The 14,968-nt window shown below is 45.0% G+C and overlaps 1 protein-coding gene across 1 annotated transcript in view; it reads right to left on the bottom strand.

The window, feature by feature from the left end:
* SMC1B (structural maintenance of chromosomes 1B) overlaps window positions 1–14,968 on the bottom strand; it is a 2,375,007-nt gene that overhangs the window by 2,200,915 nt on the left and 159,124 nt on the right. The window contains exon 3 of the mRNA XM_069228259.1: window positions 7,515–7,627. Coding sequence (XP_069084360.1) covers window positions 7,515–7,627 — 113 coding nt within the window. The remainder of the gene's footprint in view (window positions 1–7,514; window positions 7,628–14,968) is intronic.

Here is a 14,968-nt window from a genome sequence, read left to right as displayed (position 1 = left end):
ATTACCCTGCAGCAACATGGGGAACTGTTATTAGCAGGAGACTTTAATAGTGTCCTGGACGTAGACTTGGACCGTTCCTCACCCCCACTACCAGGTGCAGTGACACATAAAATAGCCAAGAAAGTAAGTGAGTAGGTGAAGGCCTGGGGAATGGTAGATATCTGGCGCGAACAACACCCGCACAATAAAGACTATTAATTTTACTCCCCTTTGCATCAGATACATACCAGAATCGATAGGGTGGTGTGCACTCCCGGGAAGTATGACTCACTCCGAGTACTTGGGGCGAACCATATCAGACCATAACCCATTACTAGTAAAGTGGAGGGCGACTAAGGATAGGCCCCCCCCCCCCATACCGCTTTGGAGAATGTCACCGACAGAGTTGGAAGACCAGGCATTTAGAGAGGCACTCCGATCTCATTTAACTGATCAAATAAATATAAATAAGGTGTCAACTTCCTCCAGGGCTATGGAATGGGAGGCACTAAAGATAGCGACGAGGGGCTATAGCATAGGCCAGACAGCTGGGATTAGACGTACGTTAGACCTAGAATTGATCAAGCTCGAGGAGACTATACATGAATGGGAAAAAAAAAAAGGACATAGAGGCACACAAGAACAGGAAGAATACTAACAGGCGAGGAGATCCCACTCACAGGTGGAAGAACTCCGTTGCCATTGCTTCTGGAGACATTTAGCTTCAGTACTTCAACCGGTTCTACTCCCTTTATCAGCCCTACTTCTTTCCCTGTCAAGTCCCACACCTTCTCTTGGACTGTTCCCTGTAAGTCTGCCGGGAGGTCAGCCAGAGGGTAGGTCGGGGAGGATGCTGGCATGGTTGGTGAGATCAGGGGGGTGGGGGGGGGGGGGGGGGGGGATATAGTAAGCGTACGTGACATGAAAGGGGACCACAGATTTAAACCCCGGCCCTATAAATGATGCCTTTAAAGAGAACTACACTTTCCTGTACAGGGAGCCAGGAGAACAAGATAAGGATAGACTGAGGGAATTCTTGCAACCACTTCCTCTGCCGACCCTACCCAGCGGAGACGCTGAAGAGCTAGGGGGCCCGGTGACAACGGAGGAGGTACTGCAAGCTATCTCACAGCTGGCCTCAGGGAAAACACCAGGCACTGATGGGTTGCCAATGGACTTTTATAAGAAGTATTCTAAGTTACTGGCTCCACAGCTGGTGAATCTCTATGCAGAAGCACTACAACGCGGCCTACTCCCAGACACACTCATGGAAGCGGTGGTGATACCTCTACCTAAAACGAAAACAGGCGAAGCGTAGGTCACCAATTCCAGACCACTCTCAATGCTGAATAGCGATTTTAAAATTCTTAGTAAAATATTGGCTAACCGTCTGCTCCAGCATATACGCAATCTAGTACATGCGGACCAAAATGGGTTTGTACCAAACCGTAACACGTCACTCAATCTTAGACGTCTCTTTGCTATCCTACAGATGCCAGGAACAGTGAAACCCCCCAAAGGGATGTTACTGGCAATAGATTTCGAGAAAGCCTTTGATTCGATCCGCTGGGACTACTTGAGGACAGTGATGTTAAGGATGGTCATGGGAGCCAAGTGGGTAAAGTGGGTGGACCTGCTCTATACAGCCCCACAGGCAAGAGTGAGTACGGGAAAAACCCCTACCCCATACATAGGGGAAACAGGCAGGGATGCCCTTAATCGCTGCTATTATTTGCTCTAGCTATTGAACCCCTGGCTGGGCATGTGCAGATGGAGGGTGTGGGCAGGGGGGTGACATGGGGAGGAACCGAACATAACATCTCACTATACGCTGACGATATCAGAGAGGGGGACTCCGGGTTGCCCTGTGCCTTACAAGCAGTGGATCGCTTTGGAGATCTCTCGGGCCTACAACTCAATAGAGGCAAAACATACGTCTTCCCGATAACAGTAGGAAGCGACCAACCCTCTGCCTTCCCGGAGGTCGTGGTATGTGCTCCTAATACATTTAAGTACCTAGGGATTCAGGTTTTTTACGACCCAAGGGACTTAAGGGACGGGAATCTCGGCAAAGCGCTTAGCTCCCTTAGCGCATCAGTGGGGTTTTGGAGGTCATTGAAACTATCCACAATGGGCAGGATATCACTGTCTAAAATGATCATGCTACCTCGCCTACTTTATTATTTTACTAACTTACCGGTACAGATACCGGCGTCATGGTTCAAAGAGTTGAACTCGTTACTCAGGGATCTAGTGTGGGACTGAGGACGGCGCCGCATAGCACTATCGATCTTATGGAGACCAACTAGTGAGGGGGGACTCGGAGTCCCGGACTTCGAACTATACTACTTAGCATGTCAACTACAGTGGACTGCTAAATAGTTTGTGGGCGGGGGCAACCTGGATAGAAGCACAGAAAGGCGAGAACCGGGAGTTGAGGAGAATGTCAGACATGGTGGGCCGGAAGATTAAGTCACAGGAAAAGAGCACGCTGACGAAAGTGGCTCTGACCTGCTGGAAGAAGTGCTCACTGCGAGTAGGAGTGGGGGAAGGCCTATTCCCCTGCATTGCCGCAGAGCATGCTGAGGGTAGAAACGACTGCAGAGGACCGGGTGGACTCTAACTTGGGGATGTGGACGAAGGCAGGAGTAGAGACAATAGGGGACCTATTCTGTGTGTGGGGGGCGGGGGGGGAAGAGGGAGGGGAGGTGCTGAGCTCATTCACTGAGCTGATGGACAGTAAAGGGGTCCCTAGGGGGCAGTTCCTGGTGCACCAGAGACTAACTCATATCATAAGGGAACATTGGGAAACGATTAACGTGGAACCCGCTACGCACCGGGTGTTACATCTACTACTGACATCGGGCGCAGATACCCACCTAATCTCAAAAATATATAGGACGCAAATCGAGGACACGCTAGATCAGCTAAGACCGCTGAGGGATAGATGGGAAGGGTCCATCGCACCAGAACTGTCAGACATGGAATGTAGGAAGTTATTGGCATACCCCAAGATAGTATCAAGGAACACGCGACTGAGATACATTCAGTACAACTACACATACAGGACATACCTCACCCCACTACGCTTCACCCGTGTATATGGAGGTACCCCTAAGGGATGCCCCAAGTGTGGCGCAATGGATTCCAACCTTGATCACATGATCTGGCACTGCCCAGAGATCCAGGCTGGGTGGGGAATTGTGGTGAGAGATTTGGAGAAACTGTTGGGAATGCCCATACCACAAACCCCGGCAGTGTGTCTGGTGGGCTTGAAACCGGGACTAAAGCTTGGGAAGGTACAGGAGCGCTACATGGACATTACACTAGTACTATACAGGAGACTAATTGCTATGGGTTAGAAATCGCCCAGGAGTCCGAATATGGTGGACTGGAGGCGTGAGGTATTGAAATAGTCCGGGCCGAATTACAGGTCCTGAAGAGTGAAGAGGCCAGAGGCCTGCACCAGACACCAATGGCTCCGGCCTGGGAGGAAGTACTGACAAAGTGGAGGAGACTTGTAATGGACGAAGACAGCGATACAGGAGAACCGTGTTGACAGATCAGTCAGACAACTGGGATAGCTGAGGGATGAACCCACTGTATTAATTAACATCACGGGGGCAGGCTGCGGGAGCACGAGGTCACTAAAAAGCAAGAGGAAGATACAGAACACAGGAAGGGCGTAGAAGAAAGAGGTGGAGAACAGTAGAGAGACAATTAGGTGACCTAGCACATACAGAGAGACCACCGGGTAGCAGATAAGAGTCAACTACTGCAGAGGCAGTGTCCCCTCATGACGCCACCTACAAATAGATTACAGGGAACCATGGCACCATCGCGTTTTTAGATGTGTTTATGTTTATATTAATGTTAATGTTGACAAATGCCGGCTTATGGTCAGTATGGAAGGAATTGCAAATGAAGGGATGTCATCGGAGCCACAATATTAAACAATTATAAGTACAAAGTAGATGGGAATAATAAGAGCTCTGATGCACCTGAGACGAAGCAACCCAAATACCAGCCTTCAACATGGGTTAAAGTTAAATAATATCAAGAACTTATAGCAATGATTGAAATTGACAATGCTTTGAATAACTTAACCTGTATAACAGCAAAATGTTAACAAAAATTATTTTAAAAAACAGAGGCTATACACTGCAGGTAAACTTGTGTGACTTCAACGTATCTGAGTTCAATACCACAGCTTCAAGGATACCCTGTAATATTTTTGGGATCAAAACCATTACATCTAACATTGAAGCTGAGGAACAGGGGGTCAACTGCAAAGTCCGATGGAAACATGGGAGAGAGGTTTTCACCCCCTCCAGCGGATCGAACTGGCAACTATCCCGGCTCCCCATTTACACTATGTCCAGTGGCCTGAGTAGTGGATCCACTTGAGACAACTTCCTCCATATCCAATCTTTCTTGGCCCCACAGTTCTTGCAAAATCTCATGGGAATGAACACTACCAAAGCTCTTTACTGGGAAGCGAGGTGATGAGGATAATCTTGGTTCCAAATGGTACATACCCTTATCTAGTGAGTACCCTAACGTTTCCTTGACTGACGACTGAGAGATAACACTGCCAGATTATGAGACATTTTTTCAGACCTTTCCTAGTTGAGACACCCTTGAAGTGTTTCCCCACAAACTCCCTAAAAGACCTCACCATCGGAGATACCCCTTGTGGATCGGCAATAACCTCCTCCTGTAAACCTCCTAGGCCGGCATGACCCCTCTCCCCCAATGTTTTATTGTCCTCCTCGTCCTTAATGCTGGGGGAGGTTACTTGAAAAAATGTTACTCCCCTTCCTTGCTCCTGCAGCCTTGTGAGCTTTACCCAGAGCCACAGGGTAATACAAGCAAAGTTGAATAGGCCAATTGGGCTTACCAGCCCGCCACCTCCACCCCAGAGTTGTAATGCACGTCCAGAAACCAGTCACTCAAAACTTTGGTATGGTGGATTTTCCAGACACACGTTTAATAGGAAGCATAAACTTTCATTGGGTAGCTAACTACTAAAGAGCAGCTCCTTACACTCTTGTGGCCCCACGTAGAGACCGAAAATTCCAGCTTCTGCCTCATCCGACCAGAACAGGGAAGACAAATCCCAACGCTGCACGTCTCGTACTGCCACAGCTATCCGAGACAGGCTAACACGATACAATATCCCACCCCCTCACCCGAAAATAACTTAGGCTGGGTGAGAGTTGGAGGGGAGAAAGTTAGAGGGGAGGTAAGATGGACAACCCTCCCCCTTCCAACCACTCACTAGCTGCTGCAGACACAGCAACGTTCAGGCAGGAGAACTCCAAGCAACAAGAAAGCACTACGAGCGCTCAACACCAGGAAAATCCAAGGCTCCATCTCTGCAGCATGGGACGGATATTACGAAACAGGCAGCCTCTGAGGGCATGCAAGCGTCTGAACGGAGCGTCAGTATGCCATCCGGCACGTACTACGGTTCCGATGTGCTTCAGAGGTGGGGGCGGGCACGAGCACGGTCAGGTTCATGGTCCAGCCAGAAGTTAAGGGACACGCCACTTGTGTGGTTCTTTCTTGTGAGTGAGTTACTGTCTGTCTACTGTGGTATTGCAAGTGCTTTACAATCCTCATGGATAAGGTTTAGCAGCTCACCTCCGATATCCCTGGAGAGCTTCTGCTATCTGGACACCTATTCAGTATCACTAAGGGTTGACTGGACTCAGTGTAGGGTGCCACACCATAGGTGTATCCCATATACTGAGCCAGCCTCCTACAAACGGATCAAGAGAATAAGGGCAAAGAAGATCAACTTCCTTTTGAGAACAGCAGAAGAGCTGTTGACATTTTAGCGGAAAACCCTGCCTGCCCACACTGCTCTCGACAATTGTGACAGAGTGACTTGTCCTGCAAGCTGGAGAACTACCAAAGCCTCGGGTAGCCTGCCAGCACTTCAAACACCACTGCCAGCCTCCCTTAGAGTAGAGGAGCTATCTACCTGCATCCTCGGGCACCAAAGAGCAGAGTCTGGTCCACTACCTTGCAGTTCCGCGGCCCTGACCAACACCACAGGACCAGGACTGTCCCCTCACCAAGTGTGACGACAGCAAGACCCACCAATGCCATTCAGACCCAATCCCCGGGGTACCAGATGCCCTGCACCATGCATCAGTGAGAGTCCAGTTGGGATTCTCACTACACCAGGACCAGGCAGCCATCAAGGAACATCAGCAACACAGACCCACCTTGTGAGTAGCCCAGCTGCCCTGATTTTGCCCCTGCTAGCTGGCTGACTGCGACCGCGAGGAGCCCTTTTGCAACAGAGCCCAGCCACCATACCCACTCTGCACTGGAGCTGCCTGGCCCACGTCACGAAGAAATGGCTGTGCCTTCTTACTCTAAGGCCCCTTGTGACCCAAGCCCAAGTTTTGGGAGCTCCTAGACTTGTCCCCAAGTCCCCTTGTGTAGCATGTTTTTAGATGGGCCAGCCCTCCTTTGCAGCGTACCCAGCTACAAAAAACAGCACCCTGCTCCCGGTGGAATTCGGGGAGCTTCGGACGAACTGCTGGCTGTGCTTTGGACCTTGGGCTAAACCCAGAAGGTGAACCCCCAAAACCGACTGTACTTACCTTTATGCAATTCTTCTTTTTTTACTTTACTCTCCATAGAATTGCATTGTGTGCAAAGGCACACAGGTGTGAACTCTTTACTTACCTGTAACTTTTAAACATGAAATGAGTACTTACTCTTTTGCAAAGTACTTTGGTTTAAAAATATATATAAAAGGTGTTATTTTTCTAAACCGGTCTCGGATTCATTCGTTGAGAGTGTGTCTCATTGCCTCTGTGAGTACAACAAATGCTTAGCACTACCCTCTGATAAGCCTAACTGCTCGCCCATACTACCACAAAAGAGAGTGCTACTGTTATCTACTTTCGACTCTATCAATCAATTAGGGATCACTGGATTATCTGCATGGAGACCTTCTTTTTAGTGCACCATATAGATAGCCAGCTTTCTGCAAGTGCACTCAATCAGTGCACCTCTCACTCCCAGAGTGCACCCCTTGAAAGGGAGGAAAGGGGGTCCCTGGGCCAATTTCTACCCATTCCCCCTCACCACCACCAACACCTGCAGGTGATCTGCATCAGCATGAGCTGCAGGAGGGGTGACTTTTGCACAGTGATTGGCGGACTGGTGGCTTAAAATAGCTGGTTTGTCTTTCACCAACGTGTTGTTTCCATTGAGGTGAAAGATGTCAACTGCATTGGGAAACAGAGCACGCAGTCAAGTAGGGTGCACTGTCTCGATCTGCGTCTCCTGCGCTTGGTTAAAGCTGTGCCACAGAACAGACTGGGACCGAGCACCCTATTTGTAATAACCGCCCTTTTATTCAGTGACAAAGTACTTCAGGGTAAGGACTTGCTCTTTTAAAATACGTTGCAATGGCAAACACTTTGAATATGCTAGCAAGTGGCTTAAGTGCATCATGAAAAAGAAAGAAATGTTTATAGAGAAATATATGAAGCAACAATATTATTTACCTGAAACACTAAGCAGTTTCTTGCTTTGACAATGATTCCTATTTTTTGCAGCTCCTCTATATAAACAGATCGGCTAACAATTTTGTCATTGAACCTGAACTCAGACGATCCACCTACAGAAATAAGTTTAACAAAAAATAGTGAGGACTGTGTAGAATTCAAATGATAAAAAAAAATACTGCGTGCATTGTAGATATGGTTAGGTACTGCTACTAGTACATTTAATGTATTCACCTCTTTATTAAAAAACATACAAAGTAATTATCTTATTAATAAAAAAGTACTTCTGTCAAGCAAGCAGATAGTGTGAGGTCCAGTAATGAAAAACATACCAGTTATCCATTTTGTTGCACTTTTTGCCATTATTTTTTTATTAGTTGTTTAATCCAGCATGTGATCCTTATATCAGCATTTTACAGTTTTACCATTAAATCATGGTGAGAACTGGCTGCTTGAAACTCCATCGGACCTAGATCCTAATGTGGCGTTCCTCGAAAATATGGATGGTTGGCCCTCTGGAAAGGAGAGCACTCGCGGGAGGAAATTTATAGGTTAGAAGAGGACCACTGCTAGGTACTGAAGAAATAACTCCCCGCCGACTAGGGACTCCTATTGACCAATGGACTGTGTTGCAATGGAAGAAAAAAAAATAGTGTATACATGGAAAGATTGTGTTGGGAAGCACTATAAGCTATACGGTGTTCACCTATCTAGTACTGAGAGGGATGGATGACTGGAAGCTCCCTCCTTTAATTGAACTATTGCAAAGGATAATGAGGGGTTTGGCTATGGGATCAAGGTAATCTGCTAGTGCTGTTTGTTCTTTGAGTTTTATGCACAACAATGAAGATATAGTTAAAAAAATTAAATTAAAAAAAACCCTAATGTGAGCTAACACTTCCAGGCAACGTATTCCGCTACAGCTCACAGAGCCATGCAACTAGACTCAAACTTTAGGGCTAAAGCGCTGGCATGCAACCAAACTCAAACTTTAGGGCTCGTCCTCTAGTCCTCCTCTTTGCTAATCTATCACATAGAGCTAAGGTGGACTTTGTTCTAGGAAAGCAGTATAGTCCCCATGCACTATGTTTCTAGGGCAGCAAAGGATCTTTCCATATATGTATGCCTATAACCACCTGGTCCATAAGGCACTCTCTCCACCATTTATCTAAGTTGGGCGGTCTGTTAGTTTGGGATAACATCAGGAACACAAAGGCCATCCTCAGCTATAGACCAGTTTATGATGCACTCACGGTCTCTGTCCACCCCAGACAAAGCGATGGAGCGTAGTCTAGCGTCCTATGAATGTTTCAGAGCAGCTGTAGAGGGAGTGTCTGAGTCACAAACAAGATTTGAGGTAGGGTGTGTGAAGTTGTTAAATGAATAAAAGAGCAATTAAGTGAAGATTAGCGAGGGTTTATTGTAAACACCCCATCCATAGACAGACTCTTTGACCTCCGTCCAAACCAATAGTCACAGACCAACCCTACCATTCTACAAGGCTGCATGTGATTCTAAGTGTAGAATCACATGCAGAGAACATCACACATCTCCCTCCTTCATTTTAATACATAACAGAGAATACATTGTAAGAAAATAAACCTAAAATCTATAAGTAACAAAACATAGAAAATGGTCATTATTTTCCTTTAACAACCTATTATTTCAAACTATATTCTTTAAAATATTCTGGAGTTATTTTTTACCAACTACTCCTTTTCCCCACTCACATCAACACGTTTGTTAAGCTTGGCCATACATTTTGGTCTCACCAGATGTTGAACATCAGCGTCTTAACCCCTCTTAACCCACTCAAATTCTCTCGAACCATTATTTCAAATGGTACCACTCTATTCTTATTCCATATCTTGCCAGCCGTTTTTACAGCATCACAAAATAATTTGATAACTTTATGAGCTCTTTTGTACTTTGACCAAGTCGCACAACCAACCGAAGTTTTGATTTTTACAACATCACCCACTTTTACTTCCACTTCGCAAGCCTTATCGTCAAAATCTTGTTTTCTTTTGAGCATAAGTCTTTCTTCCCTCTTCCTCCAGTCGTTCTCAACTATATAAAAATTATTTTTTCTCCAATCTATCCTGGACACAAATTTGTCTTGGGTACTCTTCCTCTCAACAGTTCAAACGGTGGCTTCCCGGTCGTCACGTGTGGAGAAAAACGGTACGCTGTTATCCTTTTTTGAAGCTCTTTCTTCCAATCCAAACAGTTCGCTCTTGCCAACTGTATACTCTCCTTTACATATTTATTGAATCTCTCCACGGTTCCACTGGTTTCAGGGTGATAAATCGCTGATTTTTTGTGTATAATACCATAAGTCTCCATATATTTCTTAAATTCTCTTGAACAGAACTGTGGACCATTATCAGACAAAATACTATTAGGAAAACTTTCTCTCCTGAATGTGTCTTCTAGAAATGTTCTCACACTAAAAGAAGAAATATCTTACACCTTTCTTCAACCCATCTGGAATATAAATCCATCAACACAATCCGATATGGAATGGATTGATCACCTTGCAAGGGACCCACAATATCTATGGCCAAGTCATCCCACAGTTTGCTTGGCAATTTCCTCCAAATCATGGGTACTTGTCGAGTTTTCAATATCTTGTCACTACACGAACACTGCACACATTCCCGGACTACCCGTTCTATTTCCAGATCAATTCCTGGCCACCAAAAACTGTCTCTCAACTTTTCTTTAGTTTTGACAATCCCCAGATGTTCTTCGTGTGCTTGCTTTATTATCCTATTTCTAAGGTTCAAAGGTGGAATTAACCTGGTTCCTCTTAACAGATCTGTCTATATCCAGTTCCCCTTTTATTAAATTCCAGACCTTTATTAAATTGTGAACATTCCCGTGTTTCAGCGCTTTCATAACCTCCCCCAGCTCCTCATCTTCACCTAGTGCATCTCTCCACTCTTCCTCCGTTAGAACACCAAAAGTAATTTCATTCACACAACAATTAACTTCACATACATCCTCTTCCACATCTTGTTCCTCTTCTTGTTCTGCACTAGTTTTACCAACATCAACTAACCTTGACAGTCTGCACTCACATTTAATGTACCTGGTAAATATTCAACTTTAAACTTAAACTCTTGAAGTCCAATTATCCATCTTCTTATCCTGGAAGAGATACAATTTAACCCCTTATTTCTAAAAACGTCTACCAGAGGCTTATGATCTGATAAACCCACAAAATCAATTCCCCATATGAAATGCCTAAACTTCCTGAGAGCCCAAAAAATGGCCAAAGACTATTTCAATTACTGAATAATTTTTCTTTCCTCCACACAATGTTTTTGAAGCACACCCTATCAATATTTTCTTTCCCTTATCTTCTTGTACTAAAACAGCTCCCAAACCTTTTGCACTTGCATCAGTGATCATAAACGTCTGCCTGCCAGGAATAAACACCTGTAAACACAGTGCCTCTTTTAATTCTTCTTTTATCCTCTGAAATTCTTCCACACACAACTCAGCCCACAAGAACTATTTTTCTTTTTTCAACAAACTCCTCATGTTCACAGATTTCTGTGCCAAATGTCTTATGTACCTTCCATAATATTCAACCACCCAAAGAAACGAACTCACTTCCTCTTTACACTGAGGTGTCACAAGATGTTTTATTGTGTTGACTAATTCTGGTTTGGGTCTTATTCCTTCTCCTGACATCAAATGTCCCAAATACTCAACTTCGGTCATGGCAAACCGACATTCTTTCATCTTGAGCATGAGACCTGCCTAACTCAATCTCTCTAATACCATCCCCACATAACAAATATGTTCCTCTGGTGTGTCACCAAAAATCAACACATCATCTTGATAGCATCTAAGCCCTTCTAAGTTTCCCAGAACGTTGCTCATAAGGTGTTGAAACACTCATGCAGCTGAGACAAGACCAAATGGTATTCTTTTGAACTTAAATGCACCAAAGGGTGTTATAAAAGCAGTAAGTTCCTGTGAACTCTCATCCAGCTCCACCTGATGATAGGCAGATGCCAAAGCTAGTGTGGTGAACAATTTTGCTCCTCCTACCATCAACACTATCTCTTCAATATTGGGTAGGGGAAACCTGTCAACCACCACTTCCTTATTCAATGCTCTGAGATCTACACATAATCTAATGTCTCCATTACTCTTCTTCGCAACCACAATGGGAGCTAACCATTCAGTTGCTTCTACTTCCTCAATCACACCTGAACTTTCCAGCCTCCTAAGTTCTTCAACCACTGACTCCTGTAATGGCAAAGGAACTCTTCTCACCTTTGCTACCACCGGTACAGCATCTTTCTTTAATTTAATCTTATGTTTGTAACCTTTAAGATAGCCTGTAATTTTCTCCCTTTTGTGCATACTCTATTAAAATATTGTTTTGAAATGATGGTTAACTGTGAACACGAGTCAAATCGCATTAACAGTTTAACTCTATCCACAATGACATGTTTGCTGGGATGATCACTCTTATCGGATTTCAAGTCAACTTGAAAAACAAGTTATTGAGAAATTTACTTAACTTCTTTCATCACATTGCCATTCTTTTTTTTCCTCCCACAACAACATTTATAAAAGTGTCCTTTTTTTCCACACCCATAACATCCAACATCCAAAGCTGGACAACAACTTGCATTCACCTTATGTCCACTATTTCCAAACCGGAAACACTCTCCTTTAAATTTCCCACCTGCATCACTTTCTCTTCCTCTTTCATTCATCACACCCTTGTTTCTTGCTTCACATACTACTTCTTCACTCCTTCCTATTTCACTACCTGTATTATTTTTAATAGAACTCAATTCTGTAACACACTTCAGCATGTGCTCAGCTCTCTTTGCCACCATCACAACCTCTTCTAAAGGTGGTTCATCCTTCAACCACAATTCTTATCTAATCTTATCACTACTACACTAAGACAAACTGATCAGGAATCTTTTCGTCCAATACAGTGACATTTGCATGGAGCCGCTTATTTCTGTAAACTTGTTTTGTACTACTCTACAGACACATCCTTTCCTTTCTCTCTTTTCCCAAAGTAATATCTTTCCATAATCTTGCTCACTCTTGGTAAATAGTGTTTATCCAATTTCATTATACATATTTCAAATTCGTTCAGACTCCTTTCTTCCTCACCATTCAAGTCAGGTAAATTTTCCAACACCTCCTGCCCTTCACCACCTAGGCAATGCATTAATAATGCATGTCTTCTCTCCACTCAGGGTGGGACCGCATACCCTTGCATGATGATTAAACATTTTCTTCTATTTGCTCCACAGATACACAGCTTCCCCAGGACTACTTAATAAAAAATGGAGGTGGTGTATCATTTTGCAGTTTCCTTTTTTTTTTTTTAAACAATTTGCTTAGACACACTACAATTACCGCAGTCAACTACTGTAACTCCTACATGTGTGACACTAAAAATTGTTTTTTCACTCGAAAACAGGAACAAAGACAGGCTGTGGTGTGCTTGTCCCCGTTCACGTCCAACTGTAATTCAGTCCCTCATATAACAAGTTTGATAGGCACACCACAGCCTATCACCAGATACTAACAATTGTCCTCCATATCTGGAAAAAAATAAAATAAAATTGTACCTTTGTTTTTTCCTTGAATTGTTTGGTTGTAACCACACTCAATGAATCTTCGATAAACTGGGAAAAAAATAAAAATAAAAGTCATCCGACTAACTTTCTTTACACTTATTTTTCTCAGCCGTATACAATTCACTGCAAAAGGCGGCTCATCCAAAATTGCCCCCACGTTGTTGACTTACAGTCGTCATGGGAACTTAGGCTCAAACTTCAACCTCAACAAAAACGCATGCAAAATGGCTGCTAAGTTGTTTACACACGATTTCCATGGAAATTTGGGCTGATCGCACACACCCTCCGTGCTGGGACGCAATGCGTTCCAGTGACTCGATACAAGCGTTCCAATGACGATCTCTGACCTGAGTGAGCCCGATCCCGCAATTCCTCAAACAGTCACAATTGAGATCGCCACAGAATGACTCCAACACCACACACCGTCAGATATTCAGGATTACCATCAGCAACGACGTCGCCTCTCTTACAACGTAAGTACCATTCGCTTCGCTACATGCATTGTAGCACACCACTTTGTGCCATGTTGAGGTGCTTCTTACACATCGTTTGTCACCAATGTGAAGTTGTTAAATGAATAAAAGAGCAATTAACCCCTTGTGTGCCCAGGATGAGGTGATCTCGTCCAAGGCGCCGGTTCCCCCGTGCCTTGGACGAGATCACCTCGTCCTGCTATGGGCCCCAGCGGGGAGCGCTAGCGCTCCCCCGATGGCCATGCACACCCCTCCCCTAGGCAGGGATGGAAGGGGAATCGCTTCCGCTTCCCCTTCCACCCCACCCCTTCCCCCCTCCCCGTGGCATCTGATGACATCAGCACGCTTTCGCGCGCTGACCTCATCAAAGGCCTTCCCTCCGGCGCTGGAAGCTCAGCTTCCAGCGCCCGATCGGAGGAGAAATGCAGTGCATTTCTCCTCTGATCACGTGGAGGGGACAGAGAAGCCTGAAAGGAGAGGAAAGGCCTTTCCTCTCCTTTCAGGCTTCTCTGAACATTGCGATCGGGCAGCAGAAATACCACTATACACCACGATTTTTATTTTTATTTTTTATACTAACGCATAAGGGGAGCAGGCCCTTTGGCAGAAACCTCTAGACACCAGGGATATATAATTTTTTTTTATCTACTGTTTTTATGTATGGGGAGCAAATTGTATTTAGGCCATTTCTGCCCCCATTGGGAGTCAGATCAGCCTATTTTTGTTAGGCCAATAAACCTGTAGAAACCATGGATTGGTGTGTGTGTGTGTGTATTTTGTTTGGAGGGGGCACCCCCTTGGGAAAGGATCTCTCCACTTGGGGGTATATTACTGTTGGCCATAACTGCCCCCCTTGGGGGCAGATTGGCCTATTTTAGAAGGCTCGTCTGCCCCCAAGGGGGGCAGAAAGCACACCAGAGAAGATTTTTTTTTTCAAAATAAGAGGTTGGGGGTATGGCCATACCCCCACCCCAAATAAATGAGGCCAAAGTTGTTCTGCACACCAGTGGGCAGATTGGGCAAGTACCCCCGATCCACACCACGGGTCTACTAGATGCCAGGGAATAAAAAAAAATAAAAGAAAATAGTGGGGTGGTGGCTGCCAACCAGTATGGGCCTGGTTATGCCCCCACCCGAACTGAAGGGGCTAACAGTCTTTCAGCTCTCCCTCGCACACTAAAACATCTTATCCCATGGCAAGCAAGAGGACATTTGATTATTTTTGGTTTTTGTTTTACATTTGGGACATGAGAGCTTGGTAACTTTCAAAATCGTCCCACTTGGAATGGTGAGGGCTGCACTTTTTTTTTTTTTTACTTTGGGATGCTGCCATGTAGAAAAATCCACAAGA

This window comes from Pleurodeles waltl, chromosome 4_1, assembly GCF_031143425.1.
Source record: "Pleurodeles waltl isolate 20211129_DDA chromosome 4_1, aPleWal1.hap1.20221129, whole genome shotgun sequence".
In the NCBI taxonomy this organism is placed as follows: domain Eukaryota; kingdom Metazoa; phylum Chordata; class Amphibia; order Caudata; family Salamandridae; genus Pleurodeles; species Pleurodeles waltl.
Note: the sequence above shows the minus strand (reverse complement) of the source record. Positions and strands in the feature narration are given on the sequence as shown.